Source organism: Nycticebus coucang, chromosome 3, assembly GCF_027406575.1.
Source record: "Nycticebus coucang isolate mNycCou1 chromosome 3, mNycCou1.pri, whole genome shotgun sequence".
NCBI classification, from domain to species: Eukaryota; Metazoa; Chordata; class Mammalia; order Primates; family Lorisidae; genus Nycticebus; species Nycticebus coucang.
The window spans coordinates 8,848,350-8,876,140 of NC_069782.1; the positions used below are offsets into that span (position 1 = coordinate 8,848,350).

Genomic DNA, 27,791 nt, shown 5'->3' on the forward strand with positions numbered 1-27,791 from the left:
GCACAAGGCAGTAACTAGAACAGAGATGGAAGATGCTACTACATCTGTCCCAGAAAGCAATGTTTCAGGCAAGTCGGCCACCCTCGTTGGGCCAAAGCACTGCATCCGAGACCCCCTGTGCAGGGTGCACAGGAACACTTCAAAGCAGCAGTCTGTGCAAGCCTCAAGGTGAGGGCTGCACAGCAGGGCCAGCGAGCTCAGGTAGGATCTCTAGGGGACATTTAGTAACAAGTAGAGACATTTTTGGTTGTCTCAATCTGAAGGGGTGCTACGTAGTAGGTTGAGGCCAGGGATGTTGCTAAACATCCTACAATGCTCGCGACAGTCTTTGCCACTGGGATTTTGTGTCACTATAGGGCTAAAACCCTGGGCTCAAGGAGCAGGCTGGATCTGCATTTTATGGGATACAGGATTTTGGGAAAGCTGTACACCTCCTCATCTGAAAAGTGGGGACGATACAACCGGCATTGCTCACCACACAACTCTACCAGGCACACTTCCCACATACACAGGGAAACTGCTACTGTGCAAAGGGCTCTTTCTAGAGCTTTTCTTACTTTAAAACCTGCATGTGACTAAAACAGCTAGCACAGTAAATGACATTTAGTAGGAACTCAATAGATGAAAAAGAAAAAAGCAATGCAGTAGTTTAAAAAAAAAAACACAAACCACTTCTCCTCTCTGGCCAACTTCTTCCCTATCTCTAGGCCTCATTTTTTTTTTTTTTTTTGGTCTAGCCTTTCTGTAAAGTTCTCTATAGGCACAGGGAATGATGTTAGCAGAGGCTGCCTTGAAAACATACCCTGACCTGCAGGACAGACAGCCAAAGGAGATGGGAAGTGACAAATCTCAAGGGACAGCCTCTCAGCCCCATGTAGGAGTCTTGTGCTTCCTGCTTTGAGCGGGCAGAAGCCAGGACAGCCACCCAGAGGGCTCGCAGGGAGAGGGGCCTTGCCAAAGAGCTGCACCAGTTCTAAAACTCACCCTACAAAAGCTGGACTCAAAGTGAGGCAGAAGCTTGGGGGGAGGAAGGAGCCCTGCCAGACCCCAGGCCTGAGTGCAGCTCTATCCTGTTCTGCCAAGAGCCCTTACTGCATCACCAGCCCTGTTGAAGCTGCTGTGCAGGGACCAAGGGCATGATCCACGCTTGAACTTGCCATCCAACTGGGAAGGCCAGATGTACCCTTGAGATTTGATGAGTAAGAATATTTCACAAAGTGCGTGCAAGTGCTGGAACAGAGGGCAGATGCACTCAAAGCTGAGACGCCAAGAGGCAGAACAGAGTGGGCCGGTGCTTAGGCAGACAAGCAAACATTAAGAGCTGCATTTTAACTGACTTCAACATCCTCAGCAATCTGTGGACTACAGTCTCTTTCTCAAACATCTTGGAGCTGGAGGGGGCCAGAGACTGTCCTTTCCAAACCTCCATAAGGATGAGGATGCTGAGGATGGCAAAGGAGGACCACCTGCCTGGGAGGTCCTGTTGCACAGGCCCACTCTTCCCATTACACTCAGCTGCTTCCTCTTTAGCATATGGTCTCTCCTTCGTTTCTATCAAGAAAGTGAGAAAAATCCCATCTTGGCACCTGGAGAAACTAAGGCAGAAAAGGAAGGCCTGGCTCAAGTCTGCAGTGATTTGGAACTTCTTATCGGCAATCCTCCTAGATTAAGTGCCAGGGCAAGGGAAGGACCTGGGCTTCTCTCATGGGAGAGGCATGAGAAGCCCTAGGCTGACTTGCTTAGAAGTTGGTCCCTTCCTTAAGTCTCCTCCCTTGTCCAGGGAGGGATCCAGCCTCTACACAGAGGGTGAAGTCTTTTCCCCACTGTAATTTATGCATCTTATGTCTCATGCCTTTAAGGCAACCACTTGGAGCTCAAGTATAACTCCCCCACACCTCCATGTCACCTCTCTCCCTTCCCTATCCCCTAGAACAAGCTCACAAGACACTGTCAGGCCTTGATGTCTAAGGAATCACTTCCCAGAAGTGTTCAATCCTCACAAACACTCTGAGAGGTGGGTCAGAGTCCCTTCCCCCACCTATTAGGGCTGGCTCAGGCTTTCCCTCCCTTTCCCCTCCCCACTGCCAGAGCCCCAAAGCTTCTCAGTGCCTGCCCTGTGCTGCCCCCACCAGCATATCCCCTTTTCTTGCCTCTCACATCAGTGGCCTTGCAGACATCTGTGCCCCTCCCCCAGGTGCTGGTGATGTCCTTTGGCTTTTCAGAAGAAAAAGAGTATAGGAGTTTAGCTCCGAGGTCAGAGGCTGAGGAAAGCTGCCATGTGACTCTCGTGGGCACTTGGGACTTCTGCTTCCCAAAGCTCTGACCCTCTGTCACCCTGCCCACAGGGCCCCCTGAGTCTGCAATTTCTTCTCCTAGGCCCCCTCCAGTCCCCACATGGGGAGGGGGCAGTGTGGGAGTGTCTACTGGTTGCCCTGGCCCAGCATCATGGCAATCAGGCAGCCCTGCTTGGGGGGCTAAGTTTCCTAAATGTGGCCTCATTTCTGCAGGAGGCTAAGGCTAGTCTGGGGCTGAGATGAAACAGGAGAAGCCCTGGCTGGTGAAGGGGACTGAGGACCATCTGAGGGGCAGGGAAAGAGGCAAAGGCTCCTTAGGGAGCACATGGGACACAGCCTCCCTCATCCCCCCTCCCCCTGATCAATATCCCCTGCCTTAGGCTGCAAACCAAGATATGCTGAGGGAGGCACAGTCCAGGTAAAAGCACTATAAGAGCCCCACATAGGCTTACAACAGGCAAAGCCAAGGAGGCCTGGGTCACTCAGGCCAAGATGGCCAACGTGGCACAGAGGGAAAGGAGGCTTCAGTATGAAGGCTCTCAGAATGGCAATGTCAAATTCTGCCACTGGCGGGGGGAGGCTGAGGCATATTCCCCTCAAACCATTCAGAGTCTAGTGCAGAAGCCTGCAGGGACCCAGCTACAAAGGCCATAGAAGCCAGTGCCCCAGCTGTCCCAGCTGCCTCTTACACCTTGAGTTCAGAGGCTAGAGCAAAGCTGGAACTCAGGGTCTGTGGCTTAGAACCCTGTCCTCTTCTCTTTTATTCCACCGGTTTTTGGGGGAGGGGGGACTAAAAGCACCAGGAAGCACAGGTAAGGAGAAGCCAGGGCACTAGGGTTACCCTGGAGACTCCATCCTGATAAGGTTCAAAGACATTCTCTTGCCCCATCTAGGGACCTGCAGGGCAAGGCTAGCCCAGCAGAGGGAGGGTCAGGCAGGCATAAAGGACAGAGGACACTGGTCAGGCTTCTGCTTCATGTAAACAAGGTGGCAGTGACCCCTTCCCAGCCACCAACAGTCTGGTAGAGGTGTGTGATTGTCTGGAGATGCTTCGGTCCCTCCTATTTGGGATTCAGGTCCCGGAGGCCAGGAGAGAGGCTGCAGGGCAGGAGGCCAGTCAGAGTCTGATGTGCAAACTTGTACAGCATGCAACATGCGCTCTCCACAGCCCAGGACACGACAGGTGGGCATCCACAGGTGCTTCCCACCACATCCTGTGGCTCAGGAAATCACGCAGTTGCTGGACTTGGTGGCACTTTGACTTGTTTTACCTGTGGAGACAAGGGGCACAGGCAGAGAAGGGGGTGAGTGAGCACTCAGTAGGTTTGCCTCCAGCCCCATCCTGTGAACCGTCCACATCTCAGATGTGGGTCCTGGGCTTACTGTCTCCCTCCCAATCTGCTGATCTGGCAACCAGGCCAGTAGGGCACCTAGGAATACAAAAGGAAAGACTCTTTCTGCCCCGGCAGCCTCAGCAGGACCCCACTGGTAGGGATAACAAGGGGGCTGCCTTCCCCTGACCAGAGGGTGAGGCTGGGGGAAGGATTCAGACTCTAGAACCAAAGACAATCTGCGAGTTCGTCTTGCCAAGAGGCTGTTCACGAGCAGCTGATGTCACAGGCAGCATCACAGCTCCCAAAGCAGGACCATAGTCCCCTCCAGTGCTCGTCATGCTGGCCATACCATGAACCAGGTGCCATTTGCCCTTTTCTACAGCTGAGGGCAGGGGACACATAGCTCCCAGAGCCGGTGAGTAGCAGTGCCAGGAGCTGGTCTTGCCAATCCAGTGTCAGCTCCTTCAGTCCCAGCTGCCTGTGTTGGAAGAAACGCCTGCGCCTCAGGAAGGGTCAGGAGCACTAACCAAGAGCCCGGCGCTAAGGGGGAGACAGTTAGGGGACAGTTTGAAGGGAGAGGACAGAGAGGACACACTGCACTAAGGGGGGAGAAAGTGTCTTTCTTTCAGTCCAGAGACGCATATTTCTCCTCTTCCCCAGGCCTCTACTTGCCCTTCCTTTGCGGCCTCAGGGTGAGGCCACCTGACTCTCTGACAGGAGGAGGGGGCATTGCGAGGCAGACCTGACCCCCCGGCCTACAAATTGGAGCCAGTGCCCTTCGACTGCTGGCTGCCTTCTCCCCTAGTGGAAGCCACTCGTGTTATTTCCTGCCAGTCACCTTCCACAGCAAGGGCTGGCGGTCTTCCTGGTGCTCACACCACCTCCCTGTATCACTTCAGTTGTGAATTCATCACGGTGGCGTCTGCCTCCTCTCCTGGGCTATGTACAGGGCTGGACTGGGAGCCCTAGTTACGGCAGCGCCTGCCCCCTTGAGGCCCTGCTCATGCCCGTCATTGGCACTCGGTAACCATGTGGTCTTATCTGGGCCAGACTGAACTAACTCCTCAGGACTTCCTACAAATCTGGTTGAGCCTTCCTTCTCAGCGCTGCCTGAGACTTGGGTAGGAGACTGCCCAGAAGGAGGTGAGAGGGGAGACTGATGGCTGTGCCAGAAGGGCTTGAGCAGCCAAGGATCTAGGGGTTCACCTTCCTGGTGCCGCTGAGGCCCTTGTCTGGTTCAGCATTGCTAAAGCGATTAAATTCTGCCATCTTAGAGCCCTCACTGATGCAATGGACACCTCCGCCCCCATTTCCTTTCCTTAGGGGCTTATTTTACATGCTTGGCCTACTAAGCAGATGTCTGGTCCCTCCCCAGAGGTGGCAGCATTTTGGAGCAGGTAAGCAAAGCAATCTCCAGATCTTGAAGCAGGGGAAGAAGCTGGGAAGCAGCATAGCTCTGTGGGGTAGAGGCGGCAGGGTGGAGGAGCCTGCTTCCCAGGCCTGCACTCTGCCCAGCTCCTTCCTGGAGAGGGCTAGGATAGGCTGGGGAAGAGCCTGTCTTCATCAGAACATGCCCCCACTATTTTATAGGGCTAGATGAAAGCTGGGAGAGAGAACTGATACTCAGAATTCATTTCCACGCCTCTGACAGAGAACTTGGTTTGAGGAAAAATTCTCTGTGTCCAGAGTGCTCATGTGCTGGAAGCCTACTGCATGGCAGGGGAATCAGCCCTGCTAAGGTCAACGGGGAGGAAAACATCAATGGCCAACAAACCTTTTTTTTTCTTTTTTCTTTCTTTCTTTTTTTTTTTAACAAAGTGTGTGTGGCATGAGTATGGGTGGCCCAAAGAAAACTAACGAGAGAGTCAAGCTTCAAAGCGGGGTCAGCAGCCTGGGCAATATCAAGACCCCGCCTCTGCAAAAAATAAAAATAGCTAACCTTGTCTCAAAATACAAAAGAGGATGGCTAAGCTAGAGGTGAGGCTGCAAACACTGACCAGCGGGAGGAGGGGGCTGTGTAATGTTGACAGCGGCAGGATGTGTCAACATCCTGGTGGGGGGAAAGACAGACGGGGGCACCCAAGGCCTGCAGTCAGTTATGTTTGAAGGCCAGCAAGGTGGTAGAGGTGAGAGGAAGGCAAGCGATACCCAAAAGGAAGGATTTGAGGACAATCGGTTCTATCTTCCAGTATGTGTCAGGGCTTCACCTTCCCTTCATCTAGAAGATTCTTCCCCTGGATGTCCACGAGGGGCTCTCTCTCCATTCTGGTCTCTGCTCCAGGGCCCCTTTGTCAGAGAGGCCTTCTTTAGGCACCCTTTCTAAAAGTCCCAGTCACTCTCTGCCCCATCCTGCTCTCTCCCCAGAGCAGGGACTTTGTTCATTCTATTCTGCTGTCCCAGGAACTCAAAACAGTGCCTAGCACAGAGCAGACATTTCATAGATAGATACTTATTGAATAAAATGAACAAGTGGGCAATGGCAAGCTATATAAGGGTTTAGAGCAATGCTAATACCATAACAATGGCAGCAACAGCAGATACCAACCGGGTGAGGTGCATACCCTCACTCACCTAGTACCTCCCTGAGATGGTGATGTCTGCCCTGGGCAGGCCCAAGAGAAACTAGAGGGATAGAGGGATTATGATGTCTGACAATAAGAATGAGGACAGCTGCCTCTTCTCTGCAGCTGAGTGGGGTCAGTCACTCAGAGGACACTCACTCTGCTCCCCTCACCTGCATCATGTGAAGAGAAGCCCTGACCCCTGCTGGTGATGGGACTCAGGTTTACCAGATCAGACTACAGCTTCTGAACACTGTGCTCCTCAGGGCTATACTGAATTTTGAACCTTGACTTGATGAGATAGTCCTGAGTAGACTGACCCAGAACTAGGACTTACAGGTCCTTAGGACACCCTGAAGCTAGGAGGCACTTCCCCAAAATTCCATCCTGGACAAGGACCCAGATTTCCAGGAGAGAGATCTGAGACCCCCAGCTCCCAGGTGTTACATAGGAGAGCCTGAAGTCCTCAAATCCAGTAGCCCAGCGATTACAGCTCTATTGAGCTTGACCACACTGCCAGCCAGGTTAGCCCATCCACATGTGAATCAGGGGAAGCTAGGAGAGTTCGGGAAAGGCACTGTCACTGTATATCACCTCACAGAACTCAGGAGAGGTAATGATCTTCTAGGGTGCCAGGGGAAGGGCCGATCTTATGTCCAGGCCTCTGACTCTTCCCAACTGTCTGCAAAGATGTAGGGAAATGATGCCAGTCCTAACCTGGAGACAGCCAGGATGCTCTGAAGAGGGCCTGGAGGCAGAAGACCACACTTCCCTGTCCTCACTGTGTGACCATGGACAAGAGGTTGCCTCTCTGTACTTCAGGCGTCTCGTTTGTGAGGTGCTGTCATCAGGCACGATGGCTGAGAGGATGACGCCAGTCCTGTGTGACAGCACATAGTGAGAGCACCTCCCTGAGGGGACCTTGTGGTGTTTCAGGCACAGCACCTAGAATCTCCTCCCCTAGCCTGGCAGTACCCTGGGAGCAGGGTCTCGTCTGCATCAATGTTGCTGTAAAGTCTACAGGCCCGAAGACCCCCCGACTGGAGAACTACATTGGAAAATCAGGGCCATTGTTTATTTGTATTTTCTGGTTTTTAATGAAGCTCCCCACTGCCTGTTGCTCCCTGAGGTTCGGGATCTCTGCCCCAGAGAGCCTGGGGAGGGCTGTCAGGTGGGCACTCAGCTTGCAGCAAGCACAGGAAGCAGGGTCCAGAGGCGGCAAATGGCACCAGCTTCAGCCACTAGAGGGAGCTGCAAGCCTTCCAACCTCTGGGCAGGTCCCCAGCTGGATCCCAGTCCCAAAGGAAGCTATTTCATAAGGTTCTCCCAAGGGCCACACCTGGGTTTATAGAAATCTGCATGCTGTTTGACAACTATATACTTCTTATCAAGCAATTTCACAGGCTGTCAGTTCTTAGCTTTTTCTGTTTTTGTCTCTGATGACAGAACATGTCATCAACCCAGGTTCTCCCTTGATAAGAGGGTAGCAGAGAAAGAATGAAGAGTCAGAATCTCAACTCCAGGGGCCCTCAGAAACCCTTCCCCCGGCTGGCTCAACCCCTCTTCTCCCAGATGAGGAAACAGCCCCTGGGAGGGGGGCAGGGCATGTCCTGAGTGAGAGCCCCTGATAGCTGTGCTGGGCTCTATATGCTCACTGCGGGAAGGGAAGGGGCCTCCTCCTGGGATGGGCCCACTGATAGATAGAGCTAAAGTACTCTCTAGTTCCAGCTGGGAGCCTCACTCTGCCGCTGGGCGCTCATCTTCTCACACAGGCGGTCCACATGAGGGGAGGCACCAAAACAGCCCACTGGGGCCCATGTCTGGGAGGCTGAGGCCATGAGAAAGGGCCTTCCAGGAGAGGGGCCCAACTTCTCCCTGCCTATGGGGGGGAGGGAAGAGTAGGGACAGGAAAGGTCTCTCTAGAGAGCTTGAATCTCAGGGCTGCAGGGAGGGACGCCCAGCCAGGTGGGCAGAGGCTATGCTGGAGGGAGCCTCCATGTGTTTCTCCAAAGGGGTGGAGAGGGCAGAGGGTGATGGCCCTGGGCATCAGATGCTCTGGAGAGGAGCGCCCCTAGGGTGCAGTCAAGGCTGCCTGGCCAGCTCTGGGCACCATCTGCAGACACTAGAGAGCAGCATGGTGGCAGCGACCACACAAGTTGTCCAGGCAGGGCACCCCAATACAGAGAGACACACTGAAGGCAGCAGGAAGGGACAAGACAATGGGCCTGTTTCCATGGAAACACCACCTTGGGGTGAGGGGCTGAAGGAAGAGAAAGCTCCCACTTCACTTCCAGTTAGGACCTGGGAATCGGTCCTTCTTGCTGTGGAGCTTGCCCCTGCCCCCCCTTCCTGCCAGGTTTTCACCATGGCAACCCTCCTCTACACCAGAGGTGCAGAGCAGTAGTAGCATCTGGTGCTGTGGGGGCCAGGGAGCCCAGGAGGAATGGGGGACGGAGCCAGCCACCCTCCCTGACAGGACATAGTCCTGGGTCTAGGCCTGGGTTTGAATCCTGGCTCTGCTACCATTTCCTGTGCCCTAGGATAGCTTAATTCACCTCTCAGGGCTTTTGCCTGCCATCTCTGTGTTTGCAGGTTGCTGTGAGGGCTGAGGGCAGAGAGAACCCATGCAGGACCCAGCAGGTGGGCTGCTGAGTCAGTGTTTCCAGGCCAAATGAAGGGAGGTAAAGCACTGGTGAGGAATTCAGGCCTGTTCTAACTTTAAGAAGCAAATTTCCTGAGCATGGACTGAGTGAGCCAGGGTCTGTAGCAGGCGCTGGACAATCAGCAGAGGGGAAGATGGTTGTGGTTCCTATTCTCAGGCTACTTATGATCAGGCCAAAACTGGTGCTGCAGGGAACATTGGAGTCTTGGAGCCCTCAGGCTGCCCCAATTGAGACCTTGGGCCCTGACATCACCTGTGTGGCCAAGCCAGGGACCTCAGTTCTCATTGCTGCAAAGCCCCACAGCCACATGGGAACAAACACTGACACAGAGACCCCTCTGACTCAGCGATGTTGAGAGGAGAAAGTCATTACTGCAGGCCTGGCTGTCACCACCAGCCTCCTCAAAGGCCACCCTGGAGATTGCTCTGGAGCAAGAGATAAAGGTAGGGGCTGTCAGGGGTCCCACTGAGACTGACTTTCTAGAACAATCTCTCCTAAAGGGTGAGGAGCAGACAAACTCATCAGACAGACACTTGGACAAACCAAACTATTTACCATAGAAATAGGAAAGTGGGTCAGGGCACTGGTGGGGCACAGGTGAGGGTGAGGGTGAGGTGTGTTTGACCAGGTGAAATCCTGATGACAGGTGATCTGAAAAGAAGCAAGGCTTCTTAGAAAGAGCCCTTGACACTGAGCCTTAGCCATGCCCCCCGGCTGTGCTGGGCCTCCATTTCTTCATTTACAAAGGAGCAACTTTTTTTTTTTTTTTTGTAGAGACAGAGTCTCACTTTACTGCCCTCGGGTAAAGTGCCGTGGCTCACACGGCTCACAGCAACCTCTAACTCTTGGGCTTACGCGATTCTCTTGCCTCAGCCTCCCAAGCAGCTGGGACTACAGGCGCCCGCCACAACGCCCGGCTATTTTTTGTTGCAGTTTGGCCGGGGCTGGGTTTAAACCCGCCACCCTCGGCATATGGGGCCGGCGCCCTACTCACTGAGCCACAGGCGCCGCCCAAAGGAGCAACTTTCTAAGCTTACTTTATTTACTTGAGTTACCATGAGGGCCAATCTGAATAGAAGTACCAATAAAAGCTTCAGACTACTGCATGCCCAGCATTATAATGGGCACTTTATAGCCTCAGAACAGCTGGGCAAGGTGGGCATCATTCTCCCCTTTCAGGGAAGAAACCAACTCAGAACTGCAGTGACTTTCCCAAGGCCACAAGGCCAGAGCCAGAATACATCCAAGAGCCCTCTGACCCCAGAGCTCCTGCCCTCTGAGGATATGAGGCTGTGCTCTTTGATAGGGCCAGATGCAGGGTGGGAGGCCCGGGAGGTGCTGACCCGAGAGAAGAGGGCTCACCTGGGATGTCGGTGCTGGAACTCTCATTGGGCCTCTTCCCCATCAGAAACGGCACTTCGGCGAAGTTCTCTGTGGAGAGGGAGGCGGCCATGCCGTTGGATGCTGCGGGCCTCTTGGCCCGTCGGCTGAAGAACCTGCTGCCGAAGCAGCGCTTAACTTCCTTGGCTGGGGCGGCCTCTCCATTGGCAGCTTCTCCCATGCCATTTCGGGTAGTTGCCTCCTGGGATTTGGGTTTCAGGTCTATGTGCATACGAGAGACCACCCTGCCATCCTTCCGGCTCAGCTCTCCTGTGGGGAGGGGATCCACGGGGGGCAGCACCTGCTCTATAGTAACCAGGTCATCCAGGAAGCTCTCCAGGCGCCGGGCCGACTCACCACCGCCTCCACCCTCCTCCTGCCGCTCTGGGTTGCTGCTGGCTTCCCGCTGTTGCCGGGCGGCCCAGCGCATCATCTCGCCCGGTGGGTGGCGGCTGCCGGACACCAAGGCATACTTGGGGTTGATAAGCTTGCGAGCCACAGTGGAGGAGTAGTTGAGGCCCAGTCTGCCCGCCAGGCCCAGGTGCCGGTACAGGTCCACCTCCTCAGAGATGGCGTACAGCTCCCGGAACTCTACATCGAAGGGCTCCACGTGCTGCCCTGTCAGGAGGAGGAGGAGGTTCCTATCCACGGAGGAGGAACTCCAGGTGAACCTGAGAGCAGGGGGACAGAAAAGCAAGACACATGTGCCCAAGCCTCTCCTGCCCTGTGGGCAGCCACCTCAACCTGCACTGCCCCTGCCTGATGTTCACAGCCCCCAGACCCCTCGCTGCCCGTGGGAGGTGCCTCTGGGCTTCTGTGCTGGACTGCTCTCCCTCCACCACCCCAAACCCTCCCTTTCTCCAGATCTGGGCCTCGAATGCAGAAAGCAGGCAGCGGATGCAAGGAAGGGCTTGAGACATCAGGCTTGGGCTCACACGAGGCATGTACCTGGGTGTGCCATGAAAAGTGGAGCTCACGGGACACCTGGCCCAGAGCAGCTTGGAGCAGCTACATCCAACATTTAGCTCAGTACCCTGCACAAACACACACTTAATAAACAGTAGCTGCACCTACCACTATTATTATTATCCCATTTTTATTGGTTCTTTTTTGAATTTTTAGAGCACTTAGTATGTGCAAAGCCTACTCTTTAAAGAAAAATGAAAAACAAAAACAAAATCCAATCTTTCACTATCTAAGGGGACTCATGCCTTTTATTAATTGTTTTGTGTACTTGGGTCTCTCTTCTCCTGGGCTAAATTTTAACTTACTTAGAGGGCAGAAACTATACAAATGTAGTCTCTTGTGTTTCTGGTAATTTACTGTTTAAATCAAAATTCTAGAGACATTCCTGCCACACCCCTGCAGGTCTTTCCCAGTTCTGGTTCATTCTACTTCCTGCTTGTCCCATTCACCAACTAACCTCAAAATGCAATTAGTTGCAACTGGACCATGAAAAGTAGACAGTGCAAGTGCCAGTAAGAGTTCATTCTATTTCTAGAATAATCCATCAACCAGAAATTTTGAGGGAGGGGACTAAGCAGGAAGCTATTCTTTGCCATTGGATCAAACAATACCTAAAACTCATGACTGTGGAGGCTCCAGTCTGGCATTCTCCTGAATAGCTGCCATGAACAAAGGCCATCCAGGCCCTTCCCTGACCTGGCCCGACTCACCTGTAAGATCCAGTGGCTACTTTGTCACCATCCACCATCAGGAACCTTGATGACAGGGTCCCCTTGACTTTTCCCATGGGCATGTAGAAGCCGATGCCTGTCACGGAGCGGACACGGATGTTCTGTTGAGAAGAGGAGAAGGGCCCTGACACCCAGCTAGGGCGGGCCTAGGAGGTTCCGTGCCAAGTCTTTGCTTCAGCAGGGGAAGAGTCAGCTTGTCCACAGGCCCTGTCTACTGACTCCTGCCTTCACTAGAGTCTCTGCTTCCTACAGCCTTACATATAAAACCCTCTTTGGCGAGCAGGAGGAAGTCCCCAAATCTTGCTTTGGGCATGAACAAGCCCAGGGTGGTTCCTTCCTGTTCCCAAAGCTCCCCAGAAGAGAACCACAGCCCTAACTTTGAACCTGACAGTGAAGTTGGTGACTCTGGAGGCTTGAGCACCCCAGGACTGGGTCAGAGCTGACTCCTTCAGCCTCAGCAACCTTGGGATAAAATTTAAGCGGGGCATGTCATTTAGGGGGAATCAGTTCATAAGCTAAGGCTTTGGACAGAAGGAAAGGGCTTGAGATCTTGACATTCACCTCTGCCTTTGAACTGGGGAAGAGACATAAAAGGAGCCAGAGGAAGGGGCAGGGGAAGCCTCTGTCTCCTCTCCTGCCCACCTCCACACCCATCCCAGTGGTGCTACTTACCCGAATACGGAAGTCAGTGAGTTGCAGGCCTTGACACATCTCCAGGAAATACTTCACTCCTGCCTCGTCCAGGATGATATATACTGGGACCCGGCGCTTAGAGGAGGCATCCACAATGTCTTGGAAGATATCACCATCAGTGAAGAGGTCCATGACTACAGCAATAACCTAGATAGCGATGGGCACTGGTGAGGCACATTGTGACAGAGACCCCCCCACACCCTGAAAGGACCAGCTCACCCTGCGATAATGGTGGCCAAGGGTCAAAAATCTCCACCTGCACCATTCCTGGGTCTCCTCCCCACCTCTACCCACCTCTGAGCATATCTGAACCCAGGAGATGGGCCTGGAGGTGCAGACAATGCTGCTTGAACTTCACTCTGGACAGAACCCCACTTCCCCACCCTGGGGATTTTCCAGCAGCTCTTCCAAAGCCATAACAGGGGAGATCTAGAAGGCTCAGGAAAGTTGCTCCTGGTACTCTAGGGAAACAAATAAGCATAAGGAGATGTCATCGCTGAGATGCAAGGGACGAGCTTGTTTTCACAAGTCACAGATCTGCTCAAACATCACTTTCTCAGCAGGGTGCTTTCATCTCCCTGTAGCTATGTGAAGCCCTGTGCTTCCCTATGCAGAGGTCTGGGCAGAGTTCCAGTAGGTTCGGATTCCCTGGCCTCCAGGTGTCCATCCCATCTCACCCCGTCTTCAAATCAAGGTCACTGCTCAGGACCCCTCATTTTCAAAAGTCAGTCTTGATTACCCATCACAGAAGGTGAGGCCTTTTGCAGCCTGGGGCAGATCCACCCTCTGACCTTAGCTGCCTCCATTCTCCTACCCACACCATCCTCTGCTCCAGCCATAAGATTTTTCTCAGTAGCTCCAAATATTGTGCACGTGATGCAGAGCAAAGGGCCTTGGCTTTGGGGTTGGAGAGATCTAGTTTTAACCTTGGGGTTTAACCTTAGATCCACTGCTTTCTGTTTAACGTGACCTTAGCAAGTTGCTTAACTTTAATGAGCCTGTTTCCTCATTTGCAAAGTGAGGATGCTGATACTTTGCACATTTGCTCTGAGGATTAGGGACAATGTCCGTAGAAGCTCAAGACACAATGCCTGGAGTATAGTCAATGCAGCGGCTGGAAAGTTCAGGGAGCCTGAATGCTGTTGTAGTTGAAAGTACAGATCTTGAAGTCAGGCAGGCAGGCTTTGGACACCTCAATGGCCTGCCCAGGCTTCTTTGGCAGTAAAATGGAGCTAATTATCTGCACCTGTCTCAGAGGATTGTTGTAAGGATTTAATGACCCGAACCAGTTAAGTATGGAACCAGCGCCTGGCATGTGGTAAGTTCAATAAGGCCCAGTCACCGTCACCAGCGTCACCTTCACAAACATTCTCTGCCATTACCCCTGCCTCACAAGCCTGCCTGACCCCTACATCCATACAATATCACAGAAAGTTCTTCCCAGTTCTTACACTTTGAGAAAGGGAAAAAAAAGCTTTTTATCTGAGGAATCCAAGTACCTTTAAATTGTCAGACCCAGAGATGCACTGAACTATTACAGCAGTCACCTCTAACTGTCCCTTGCGCTAAGTAATCACCTCTGGAAGCCACTTGCCATGCAGGCTCCAGAATGAATGATGTCAATAGCCACACAACATCATACATGCTACAGTTCAACAACGGACACTGTACATCGCACATGGATCCTAACAACGTGGTTTCTGTAAACCAGTGAGAATTCCTCACCAGTTTTTGTAATGGCCCCCTCTTGATTTATCCTCTCTTTTAAAAAAAATTTGAGCTTCTCCTGTGTTCTCTGGAGCACTCTCCAAGGCAATCTGGAACTGTGTCCTAAACCCTGGCCCGAATAAACTCTCCTTGTTAATTGTGCCTCTGTTTTTTCCTTTTATAGGTCTACGCACTGGTAGTTGTTCATACAAGTAGTACGAATGATTTCTGAGCCCCATAGGCACAGTGAGAATCTCAAGACAGATAAACGACAATTGCTAACTTCCAAGGGGTTAATCCAGGTGGAGTGATAAGATCTTTACACAAAATACCTGGGACATAGGTAGAGATAAATACCTAAAGAGTTACACAAATGACATGAGATGTAGATGGCAGAGAGAGAGAGAGATTACTTGCAGCTGGGGGAGAACAAGAAGACTTCACCAAGGAAGCGCAAACCTGAATGGGAAGGCCCTGGGCACCATGAGAACTGAGCTGCAGGGAAACCAAGCAGGGAAGTGGGTTGCGCCACCACGGAAGAGTGTGCTCTGCATACGGGCTCCGGGTGGAGGAGGCAAGTGAGAACTTCACCTGCTGGAGGAAGGGTCCCCATTTTCTAATCTCCACATGGCCTCCCAGGGGCTAAGGAGGGGAACATTTCAGGCAAAGGGCACAGCGTAAAACAAAGGCACTGTAATAATTTAATTTTGTATGTTAATTTGGCTAGGCCATGGCACCCAGATATTTGGTTCACATCATTGTGGATGTTTCTATGAAGGTTATTTTTGGATGGATTAACTTTTCTTTTTTGAGACAGAGTCTCACTCTGTTACCCTAGGTAGAGTGCCATGGGATCATAGCTCATAGCAACCTCCAACTCTTGGACTTGAGCAATCCTCTTGCCTCAGCCTCCTGAGTAGCTGGGACTATAGGCATGTGCCACTATGCCTGGCTAGTTTTTCTTTTCTTTTTTTTTTTTTTCCAAGTTTCAGATATTTATTAATCAGTGTAATCCTCAATACAATACATCAACGTGATTTCATGCATTTAGAGGAAAAATATTTCCTGGTTAAATGGAAAATTGTGTGGATGGCTTCCGGAAGACACTCATTCTAAGCGGCTTTATTGTGAAACATTTGGTTTAGAAATCTGGACCTTCTTTCTTCAGTTTGGTATAATCCACATTCACTGAGTAGAACTTGTATTGATCAGTGGGACCCAGTTTGTTCCCGGGCTCCAGGTTATTCTTTCTGTCCCAACTAACATCTGGATTGAACAATGCCAGATGCAAGACATACAGTGCTGCTCCAGTACCTCCGGCTCCAATAAATACGAAGAGGGGAATCAAGCTTGGATGCTTCTTGGCCTGACCAAGGATCTGGCAAAGGATGTTTGCAGCAGTGGCCTTTAGTCCAAAGGGAAAGAAAAATAAACCTGTGGGCTAAGACCTGGACTAAGTCTGTACCAAGACTATGCAGATGTCCAAAGTCACCTAGGACCTCCTTAGTTTTTCTATTTTTAGTAGAGATGTGATCTCATGCTTGCTCAGGCTGGTCTTGAACTCCTGAGCTTAAGCAATCCACCCACCTAGACTTCCCACAGTGCTAGGATTATAGGTGTGAGGCACCATGCTAGGCCTGGAATTAACATGTACATTTGTGGATGGGTAAAGCAGTCTACTGTCCATAATGTGCTGAATCTCCACCCAATTGGTTGAAGTCCTTAACAGAACAAAGACTGACCTCCACTGAGCAAGAAGGAATTCTGGCTCTTTCTAGCCAGTGCCGAGCGATGGGCATCTCTCGGGACAACTGGCACAAGTGCCGCAAGACCAGGGGCAAGAGAAAGACCTACCGCAAGAAGTCGAAGTATGAGTTGGGACACCCCACAGCTAACACTAAGATTGGCCCCTACCGAATACATACAGTCCGAGTCCGGGGAGGTAATAAGAAATACTGCGCCCTAAGCCTGGATGTGGGAAACTTCTCTTGGGGCTCAGAGTGTTGTACTAGGAAAACAAGGATCATTGATGTTGTCTACAATGCATCCAATAATGAGCTGTTTGTACCAAGACAAACAGCTTGGTGAAGAACTGCATTGTGCTTATTGATAGCACACCACACTGACAGTGGTATGAGCCCCACTATGCACTGCCCCTGGGCCGCAAGAAAGGAGCCAAGCTGACTCCAGAAGAAGAGATTTTAAACAAACAACGTTCAAAAAAAAATTCAGAAGAAATATGATGAAAGGAAAAAGAGCGCCAAAATAAGCAGTCTTCTGCAAGAGCAGTTCCAGCAGGGCCAGCTTCTTGCATGCATTGCAGCAAGACCAGGCCAGTGTGGTCGAGCAGATGGCTATGTGTTAGAAGGCAAAGAGCTAGAGTTCTATCTGAGGAAAATCAAAGCCTGGAAAGGCAAATAATTCTTCCTCTCTCCCATTTTTTTTTTTTTTTTTGGTTGCCGTTGTCATTTTTTAGCTGGCCCTGGGTTTGAACCCACCAGCCTTCATGTACATGGCTGGCGCCGTACCCACTGTGCTACAGGCAAGAAGCCTTCCTCTTTCCTGTCTTTGTTCATGTAATAAACGTTCATTATTCCATTAAAAAAAAAAAAAAAAAAAAAGGAATTCTGCCAGCAGACTGCCTTTGGACTTGGAATACACCTGTTCCCTGGGTCTCCAGCCTGCCAGCCTATCCTGCAGATTTCGGGCTTCATTCTCCACAATCCCGTAAGCCAATTCCTTAGACTTGATATCTCTCTCTCACACACACACACACTAAACCCTGCCATTGGTTCTCTTTCTCTGGAGAACCCTGACCAATACAGTCATCAAAGATGGGAATTAACCTGTACTAAATACTTTCAGTGCACCCCACACTGTTTTCATATGCTTTAAGCAAATTTTCTAGTCTGATCCTCACAAGTATTCTACAGTGAAGGGTTGTTATTCCCACTTTACAATTGAGTAAGTAAACATGGAGGGGTAAAGTAATATGTCCAAGATTATAAAGCTAGCATAGTGGCCGAGCAAGGCACTCAGGATCCACAATCTTCATTTCACTGCTTCATAGAGAAGGGACCGCTTTGAAGTATTTTAGAAAAATGGATCAAAAACTGGTTCTTTACACGCAGAAGGAAAAATTCCTTTTATCATAAGGACAGTTGCACTAGACTGTTTATTGCAGCTCAATTTACAATCGCCAAAATGTGGAAACAGCCTAAATGCCCACCAACCCAGGAATGGATTAACAAATTGTGGTATACATACACCATAGAGTACTATTCAGCCATTTAAAAAAAATGGAGACCTTACAGCCTTTGTATTAACCTGGATGGAAGTGGAACCCATTATTCTTAGTAAAGCATCACAAGAATGGAGAAGCATGAATCCTATGTACTCAATTTTGATATGAGGACAATTAATGACAATTAAGGACACGGTGAGGGTGGGGGAAGGCGAGAGCAGAAAGAGAAAGGAGAAGGGAGAGGTGGGGAAAGGAAGAGCAGAGAGAGGGAAGGAGGGAGGGGGTTGGGGCCTTCGTGTGTGCCACACCTTTTGGGGGCAAGACACGATTGCAAGAGGGACTTTGCCTAACAAATGCAATCAGTGTAACCTGGTTTCTTGTACCCTCAATGAATCCCCAACAATAAAAATAAAATAAATAAAAAGGAGTTTGGGCAAAATTAAAAAAAAAATGGTTCTTTAAAGAGACTAATCAAGATAGACAGACTTCTGGCAAGACTGACAAAATGAGAGGAGATGTAAATAAAATACTGCACGAAAAAAGAGAAATAACTACAGATATAATAGACACTTTTAAGAAATAGTAAAAATGGTGAAAATATATATATATTATACATTACACATGAAAATGTAAATGACATGGCTAACATACTAAAAAAGCAAACTAAACATAATATGCCATAATCAAATAGAGTTTGTTCTAGGAATGTAAAGATCCAAAATTAGAAAATGAATTTTTTTGTTGTTGTTGTTGTTGCAGTTTGGGCGGGGCTGGGTTTGAACCTGCCACCCTCGGTATATGGGGCCGGCGCCCTGCTCACTGAGCCACAGGCGCCGCCCCAAGAAAATGAATTGTTTTAATTTTAAACATTTGTGGAGTCAAAGAGGAGAAAATCATATATCTTAGTAATTTTAAAAAGAATTTGATTAAGATAAACCCTTGTTTGTGATTATAATTCTCAGAAAACTAAAAATAGAGGGATCTTCCTTAATTCAGAAAAGTCTACCAAAACCCACGTGAAACATTTCACTTATAGAGAAACTTAAGACGCATTCCCTTTAAGTCTCTGGAAAGTCAAGGATACTCACTATTGCTACTACTGTTCAACATTGTATTGTCCTAACCATTGTGACAAGACAACAAAAAGAAATAAGAGATAAGGATTAGAGGAGATTAAACTACCAGTATTTAGAGATGATAGAATTTACATAGGTAATCCAATAGAATCAAGAGAAAAGCTATTAGAGTCAATAAGATAATGTAGCAAGATTGCCAGATACAAGAAAAACTTACAAAAATCAATAGCTTTTTTCTACTCCAGTAATAATAAACTGGAAGGAAGGGAAAAAAGGGAAAGGAGGGAAAGAGAGAAAGAGGGAAGGAGGGAAGAAGGGAAGGAAGGAAAGAAGGAAGGAAAGAAAGAAGGCAGGCAAGCAGGCAGGCCCATGCACAATTGCAACTCAAACACATAGTATCTAGGAATTAATACCTTTAGGGAGAAATTTTCAAAGCACTACCAAAGGACATTTCAAAAATACATGTATAAACGAAGACAGAAAACATGAAAAGATATGAGGACTTACTATTTTAAAAATCCAGTACTCTGGGAGGCGGAGGTGGGTGGATTGCCTGAGCTCACAGGTTCGAGACCAGCCTGAGCAAGAGTGAGACCCCATCTCTAAAAATAGCTGGGTGTTGTGGCGGGCGCCTGTAGTCCCAGCTACTTGGGAGGCTGAGGCAAGAGAATCTCTTAAGCCCAGGAGTTTAAGGTTGCTGTGAGCTATAATGCCACAGCACTCTACTGAGGATGACAAAGTGAGACTGTCTCAAAAAATACATAAATAAATAAAATCTAATACTCCCCTTACTAATAAAAGTCAAAATAATTCCAATAATAGTTCAGTAAATGCTTTTAAGAAATTCAAATATTTCTAGAGTGTGAGGAAGAATAAAGGTCCACAAACAGCTACATTAATTTTGAAAAAGAAAAGCTAAAATTGGACACTTGTCCAACAGAGAGTAAGACATAGTACAGAGCCATGGTAACAAGAACTGAATAATATTCAGGTAGGAAGAAACTGACAAATAGACCAATGGAAGAGAATGGTGAGACCAGAAATACTCATGCATGCACACACAACATATACATTTATACCCACACATATACATGTATATCTGTATGATAGGGATAGAATCACAGCTCAGTGGAGAAAAAGTGCTATTTGGTAGATGCTATTGGGAAAATTGCCTTACTATTAAAAAAAAAAAAAAGGTGGATCCATCCCTACCTCACACCATATGTAAAGGTTAATTTCAGATAGGCTAAATACCTAAATGGGAAAGATTAAACTAATAAGGGAATTGATGAAATGGAGAAAAATATTTTCATAACATGGGGTATGAAAGGATTTTAGGTTCCAAAAGCACAAACCATATGGTAAACAAAATAAAACTTGAAGGATGTATTTGTCAAATTAAGGATTTTCCATTCAAATAAAGAGGCCATTGACAGAGGTAAATGATAGGTAACAGGAAGTACAGTTTCTATGACCAAAAATAATTAATGTTACAGAAAGGATTCCTGCAAATCATCAAGAAAAAGACAGGAAACTAATTAGAAAAATGAGCAAAGGCTATGAAGAACCAATTCCCAGGAGGAAAATCTTGAATGGCTAATAAGTATATAAAAAGCAGCAGATCTCATTAGTAATCCAAAAGTTTCAAATTAAAACAAAGAGATGAGAAAAAGAGAGAAAGTGCCCTTTATGAGATTAACTAAAAATTAGAAAGTTGGAGAATCCCAACTGTTGGTAGGTGGGGAAAGGGGAGCCCCCATTCACTGCTGGTGGGAAGGGACAATGGTGCAGCTATCCTGTAGAGCAACAGGGAGAATTTAGTAGATCTAAGTATGTGTGTAACTCCAGGCTGCAAAGCCACAGATGGCCATGTGCCCTGGGAGCCTCTTGGATATCTGCACAGTCTACAAGGGGACAGTAATAAAGATGCTCACTGCAGCTTTTTGTTGGGAGGGCAAGCAGCTTTCAACAACTTAGATGTCTATCTCTAAAAGGCTAGATAAAGATGTGAGGAATGTCACAGAATGTGTTATAGGCGACAGAAGCAAGGAACTAGTTCCACATGCAGTAACTTGCATAGTTCCCTTTAAAGTGGATATTCCTGGCCGGTGCAGTGGCTTATGCCTGTAATCCTACCACTCTGGGAGGCTGAGGCAAGTGGATTGCTTGAGCTCAGGAAATGGAGACCAGACTGAGAAAGACTGAGACCCCAACTTTACTAAAAATAAACTAGCCAGGTGTCGTGGTGCACACCTCTAGTCCCAGATAGTTGGGAGGCTGAGGCAAGAGGATTGCTCAAGCCCAAGAGTTTGAGGTTGCTGTGAGCTATGATGCCATGGTACTCTACCCAGGGCAACAGAGTGAGATGCTGTCTTAAAAATAATAATAATAATAAATTTAAAAAAACAAAATAAAATGGATATTCCAGCTGGGTGTGGTGGCTCATGCCCATAATCACACAATTTGGGAGACCGAACTGGGAGGATCCATCACTTGAGGCGAGGAGTTTGAGACCAGCCTGGCAACGTAGGGAGACTTGGAGACCCCATCTCTGCAAAAAGTAAAAAAAAAAAAATTATCCAGGTGTGGTAGCATGCACCTGTAGTCCCAGCTACTCAAGAGGCTGAGGCAGGACAATTGCTTGAGTCCAGGAATTCATGGCTATAGTAAGCCATGATTGTGCCACTATGCAGCCTGGGTAACAGAGCAAGACCCTATCTCTTTAAATAAATAAATGGATATTCCATCCGATGGAGTGCTGAAAAGAAAAAAATGGGTCATTCAATTGAAACTGTTAGAGAATGAGCTCTATAGTCTAGTAACATTTATGTAAATAAAAACACACTACATAAAATAATACAGGTGCTGCATACCGTTGAAGGATACAAATATGCCCAAGGTTTTATACCAGATACATGAAGGTGGCTGTCTACAGAAGGAGAAAGGAAAAGAGGGAAGGAGAAAGGGGAAGCAGGAGAGGCCTTTCATGGTAGATGATGGCAGAGGGCTGTGAAATGAGGCTTGTGAACAGTTCTTTGCACTTGAGGCCCACAAAATCCAGCCAAACAAACAAACAAACAAACAGCACATGTATTTCCTCCAATTAGGCTGGCACAGGTCAGGGTAGGGATGGGATAGGTATAAGAGGGCTGGGCTGGATCACAGAGGGTTTTAACACACACTGCAGAGTTCAGGCTTCATTTCATCAATAACGCAGCTACCGGGGCAGATACTTGACCATCCCAGCTCAGGTGCTTTTGATAGCTTTATCTCCCATGTGCTGTCCTGGCCAGAGTTCATCGTCCTCTCATTTCTGAGCTCTCCATGATGTACAGCTCACAGTGGACTCAGACGCTTGAGGACGGGCTTGACTGCTCACAGAAGCACTTCTCAGATTCACACTTTTCTGTTTTGTAATTGGAAAAGCAAGCAGCAGACCTGCCTGAGGATGTTGGGAGAGAGGCAGCAGTCCCCAGGGCCTGGCTTTCAGGAGGCAGGGTCTGTGACACCCTGGTGAGAGCCAGCCATCTGTGTCACAATTAAACAATGAAATAACGGCAGTAGAAAAAAAAATCAATTGCTGGCCGACTCCTGCAATCTAACTGTGGAGGAGAAGTGATAATTACCCTGGGCTTTGGCCTCTGAGGGCCCTGCTTGACATCCAGCTCCTCAGCATCAGGCCCAGGAAAACCAGCTCCCTCGACCCTCTGTCCGTATTTGGCTGCCCACGTGATTTTCCACACCAAGCCAAACTTCAAAGCTCCCAGTGTAGATGGAAAATTGAGTTTTAAAAAGGGCGTCACAGGCTCAGAACCCAGGGAAACATTTTGTCAGGAGAGAAAATCATCCCCTCCTCCTGGCTGGCTCCCTACCCCCAGTGTCTGTTACCTGGTCACCTATTGATATAAAACACCCAGGGAGAGAGGTTAATTTGAGGTGGCAGTAGTTTTCATAAGCTGTCGCGAGCATGCTGACAAAGAGGCTCTGATGTTGTAAGACTTCTCATCGGGTGTTTTGTGAGCTTAACATCTCCTCGTTTGATGTCCTGCCTAGGTGGCAGGGTAGGAGGGGGGTGGATTTAGGGGGGCCTCAGAACGCCCCTCTATCTGCCATTCAACTTTAATTAAACTGCCAACTTTTCAGATTCTCTTTCTGGACTCTTTAATAACCATTAGATAAACAAAATGACAAAGGGGCTCTACCTTGCCTATGCACCCCGGTGTGTTTGGATGACCCAGACTATAGAAGGGCCACTCTGCCAGATGTCCACACACTGGACATGGCCACCAGCCTGCCTGCCCCTCAGGCACTCCCAGAATCAACATTCTCTCTGTCACTATGGCCAGAAAACCACGAGTACCGGCCTGCTCCTCCTCCTCCCCACTGACCAAATCCTGTGCATTGCCAAGTTCAGCAGCTCTACCCCCCACCTTGGGGAACTTCTCTAGTTCAACTCTTTTCTGTTCTGTTAGAAATGCTGCCCTAGCTCAGACCCTCCTCATTTCCTCATTCCAACTTCTGGAATGGCTTCCTAACTGCTCTCCTGCTATATCTCTGCCCTCCCCTTCACTCTCCATGGCAGAAAGCCCCCTAGAACAGACAGATGAACCATAGGTGGGTCCCATAGTCCTTAGGAGAGGTCCAAGGTCCTTGGTTCTTGACTTGTCATTTGTGGGGCCTTATGGTGGGCCCTTTTCTCCTCTCCAGCATCATCTTGGGCTATTTCTCATGCCTGCCCCCAGTTTGCAGCCATATGGGATGAACTGCAGTTACCTTAACACAGGGTGTCTCACGGTGGCACTACTCACTTTTGGGGGCTGGATAATTCTCTGCTGTGGAGAGCCATCCTATGCCTTGTGGGATGCCACTAGATGCCCCCTAGTCATGACAACCAAAAACGTCTCTAGACATTGATAAATGTCCCTTGGCAGGCAAAACTGTGCCTCTCCCTCTCAAGAACCATGTACATATCAGGCAGTTTCAAGTCCTTTTCTTTCTATTCCTCCCACGCTCCTGTGATATATCTATGCATTTTTCAAGACTCAGCCAATAATTTCCTGAACTTCTCTCCATCTGATAGTGTGTTACCCACTCCTTGCTTCCTGCCCATAGTGTGTTCCAGGCAAATGACAGAGCTCTGTGACACTGTACTGGAATGTCTGCTCAGCATCTCTGTCCCTTACTAGTCTGTGGGTTCCTGGAAGGCAGGGCCCATCTGATTTCTTCCAGAGTTTCTACCCTTAGCACAGGGCTCAACACAAAGTCAGTTCTCTGTGTCTGTGGAACGATGGCTAAATAAGAGAGTTTTACATCAGTTGCTTTATTTGTTGGGTATAGGTGTAACTTGGCAGTTTTTTCTTTTATTTCATTAATGACAAGGTACTGAGGTGAAGAGAAAAAAAGAACACTGAGCAAGATTCCTGGCTAGATCATTTTGCTGGAAATTGAAGTTCTCCCTCAGGGGTACAGAGAAGGAAAAAGAAGTTGGCACCTTTTGGGACAGTTACCTGAGTGACAACTCACAGGTCCGGTCTCTGGCATCACTCTACTCACTCAAGATCTCGAAAGTACAGCCAGCCCTGACTGAGGATGGTAGTTAACTAAGGGACCCGGACCAGGAGGCAGGGCTGCTACCAGCACATATGGCAAGTGCTTTTGTGCAAATTACAAACAAGCACAAGCATCCTCCTCCCTGTGACGTGAAGGCCGGGAAGTAGAGCAGGCCTGCTGGGAAGTAGTACAGGGCTGCGTGTTAGCCCACAAAGCCCCTTGGCTGTTCTCACCATTGTGTTTGGCCTCTGCAACCCAAGACAGTCCAGGCTCTCCGAATCTCAGAGCTAGGAGGAAACTCAGATGGTGTCTAGCCCATCCCAGAGCTGAAAATTACCCAGTCAAGTCTTAGGACAGGCTTCTAACTCCAGCCCTGAACTTTTCTACAACATTGAGTTGTTTCCCCAGACAATGTGGACACAGCAGGCTCTGGGGCCTGACTTATTCTGGCTAGGACCCTGGGCCACCTCTGGTGGGCCACCTCTGGTAGGCCACCAGGAAGCAGACTGAGTTGCCTGCGTTGAAACAGACAATCCCGTCCTCCCCTCTCTAGCTGCCCCAACCCTGGAGTAGTGACTCTGGGGCTGTTGACCACAAAGATCCCAAACTCCACCCCTTCCTTACCCAGCTGCAAAAAGTAAAAGGCCATAGGCCAAGCTTGCTGACGTCAGGGGCCTGCTGCTGCCGGTCATTCTATTATCCATGTGAACCTGGGGCCCCACTTTTCACCCCCTGTACCTCCCTGCCTGCCTCCCAGGGCTGTTGAAAGGTCCAAATGGGATCATGCCCAAGAACTCCTGGGAAAACAGGTACTGTAAACACACTGTTGACTGCTCACGAGTTACCCAGTAATATGGATAGTTTCTACATAAAACTGCTGGTCACAATGTGTTACGATGTCAGAGGCACTAAGAAACTTTATATTGTAAGCAGCTGAGAGATGAGGAGGGGAGAACAAATAATAATAGCTCAGTGGGTAGGGCACCGGCCACATACACCAAGTCTGGTGGGTTTGAACCCAGCCTGGGTCTGCTCCAAACAACAATGACAACAAAAAATAGCTGGGTGTTGTGGCAGGCACCTGTAGTCTCAGCTACTCGGGAGGCTGAGGCAAGAGAATCACTTAAGCCTGAGAGTTTGAGGTTGCTGTGAGCTGTGATGAGGGTACCATAGTGGTACCCTCTGGGAAAAAAAAGAAAAAGAATAAAATAGGCTGAATTTGAGACAACTGGGAATTGAGACTGGGAGAAATGGATTAGGGAACAGCTGCTATGTTAACACATTGTTGATCGGCAATTTTATGCAGAAACTGCCCATGTTACCGGGTAACTCAGGTAACTGCTGACTGGTCAGCGATGTGTTAAGAGGGATCTGCAAGGCAACTGGTTCTAACTCCCCACACCTTAAGCCCTCAGGTCCCTGAAGGTAGGGAGGGCAGCAGCTGGACAAACAGGTCAAGTGGCCTGGAGGCGCCCTCTCAGCAGCCATCCCTTAGGCAGCCCAGGAGAGTTTGTCTTTCTGGCACAGCCCTTCCCTTTCCCACAGAGGGCAAGTGCTGGGTCTAATCGCTCAAGCCTCTGGCTCAGACAGCTCTGACTGTGAAATCTCTTCTGTTCTCCCCAAACAGAGGGATCAAGGTCTACAGGGCAGCAGTTGACAAACTTCAGTGTGTGAAGAATGCCCTGGAAGTGAGGGTGTGTATATACAAACACACCTGTTGAAAATGCAGATTCCGGGGCCCCATCCTCAAATTTTGGCAACACCCCTTTTCTCCACCTTCCTTCCAGGTGACTGAATGCAGGAGGCAGGTGTTGAGTGAAGGCTGGTGTTTAAAAAATAATACACAGTCTGGAAGCAGACAGTCTCATTGGTTGTGTGGCTTTGAGGGAGTCATTTGCCAGGCCTCAGTTTCCTCATTTTAGTATGGGAGGTGACACCTTTACAGGGTTGAGTTTTATTTATTTATTTATTTTTTATTTAAGAGATGGGGTCTCATTATGTTGCACAGACTGGTCTCAAACTCCTGGCCTCAAACAATCCTCCTGTCTTGGCCTCCCAAAGTGCTTGGCTAACAGGTACCAGGTACATTCTGAGTTTTAAATGAGGCGATGCAGGTGGAGAACAGCATAGTGCTTGGCCTGTTGTGAGTGACAGGTAAATGCTGGTGTCCTTTTTTCTCCTCAGAGATGGAGCCCGGAACAAAGTGGCCATCACTCGGAGGAGGGGGCAAGAGGGAAGGAGACAGCCAGTGGGGACCTGCTGAGCTCCTGGGGAGTCAGCCAGCCAGTGCCTTGGAGGCCCAGAATCAAGGTGGAGATGTTGTTCCTCTGCTCCCCGCCGTGCCCAGCAGGCTCAGCCCAGAGTGGTGATTAAAGCCCAGGCTATACTACACTCATAGAAAGGTCAAAATGAACTAATTGAGGGGAAGGGCTGCCCAATTAAGGAAGAGCCTGCAGGATGCTCTGTTCATCAAGTGATGCTGGGCAGCTACACCCACACACTCATCAGTGCAGTCTGAACACACTTTTCAGAAAGTCACTGCCAGGGAGGATCGCTTGAGCCCTGGAGCTCAAGGTTGCATGCAGTGAGCTATGATCGCACCACTGCACTCCAGTCTGGGCAACAGAGTGAGGCCTTGTCTCTTAAAAACAAGAAGATTTGCAGGCTCCAGGCAACCGAGGTGACTTCCCCTAACTGGCACGGCCACTCCTGGAGCACAGAAAAGTATGGAAACACTGGAGTATGGAAGCAATTCATTTGGGGCTGAGGTGCTCTTGTAAGTACCCTAGGTTTACATTGCAAAGACTGTCATCAAGACTACTGCTTGTGCCTGTAATCCTGGCACATCGAGAAGCCAAGGCTGATGGGTTGCTTGAGCTCAGGAGTTTGAGACCAGCCTAAAGAAGAGTGAGACCCTTTCTCTACTAAAAATAGAAAAACTAGCTGGGCATTATGGCAGGTACCTATAGTCTCAGCTACTCAGGAGGCTGAGGGAGGAGGATCGCTTGAGCCCAGGAGTTTGAGGTTGTGAGCTATGATAGTGCCACAACACTCTATCCAGGGCTAAAAAAAAAAAAGGCCAGGCATAGTAGTTCCTGCCTGTAATCCTAGCACTTTTAGAGGCTGAGGCAGGTAGATTTCCTAAGCTCACAGATTCGAGACCACCCTGAGCCAGAGTGAGAACCCTGCCTCTAAAAAATAGCCGGGTGTTGTGGTGGGCGCCTGTAGTCCCAGCAACTTGGGAGGCTGAGGCAAGAGAATCGCTTAAGCCCAGGAGTTTGAGGCTGCTGTGAGCTGTGATGCCAGGGCATTCTACCAAGGGTGACAAAGTGAGGCTGTCTCCAAAAAAAAAAAAAAAAAACTTCTTCAACTGGCCTGATCTGAATTATCACTAATTTTTACACCAGTAGGGTGTGAACCTTAATTTTCCCAACTATGTACCCTGGGGACAAGGAGGAGGGGAGCAGCTTGGAGAGGAGGCCTGCACAGCTGCCCTCGGCAGGGGCTCATGCTGCACCACACGCATAGAATACTGTCACTCCCCAGCCCTGGATTCCACATTCAGTTCACTAAATCCCACAGTTTAAAAGTG

The 27,791-nt window shown here is 49.2% G+C and overlaps 2 protein-coding genes and 1 pseudogene across 2 annotated transcripts in view; 1 reads left to right on the top strand and 2 right to left on the bottom strand.

Annotated features, from left to right (window-relative positions):
• Positions 1-2,549: 2,549 nt before the first annotated feature.
• The window catches only part of LOC128581562 (protein FAM83F-like), a 35,726-nt gene continuing 10,484 nt past the window's right edge, over positions 2,550-27,791 (bottom strand). Inside the window, exons 2-5 of the mRNA XM_053584544.1 lie at positions 12,602-12,769; positions 11,909-12,030; positions 10,215-10,903; positions 2,550-3,565 (exon numbers count right to left, since the gene is read on the bottom strand). Of these exons, the coding sequence (XP_053440519.1) occupies positions 3,516-3,565; positions 10,215-10,903; positions 11,909-12,030; positions 12,602-12,769 (1,029 nt within the window). The 3' untranslated portion in view covers positions 2,550-3,515. The remainder of the gene's footprint in view (positions 3,566-10,214; positions 10,904-11,908; positions 12,031-12,601; positions 12,770-27,791) is intronic.
• LOC128582447 (cytochrome c oxidase subunit NDUFA4-like) lies at positions 15,329-16,016 on the bottom strand. Its single transcript, XM_053586374.1, has 2 exons — positions 15,984-16,016; positions 15,329-15,734 (listed from the first exon to the last, which is right to left on the bottom strand). The coding sequence occupies exons 1-2, from the start codon at positions 16,014-16,016 to the stop codon at positions 15,471-15,473; spliced, it is 297 nt and encodes a 98-aa protein (XP_053442349.1). The 3' UTR covers positions 15,329-15,470.
• On the top strand, positions 16,121-16,768 carry LOC128581564 (40S ribosomal protein S8-like; annotated as a pseudogene).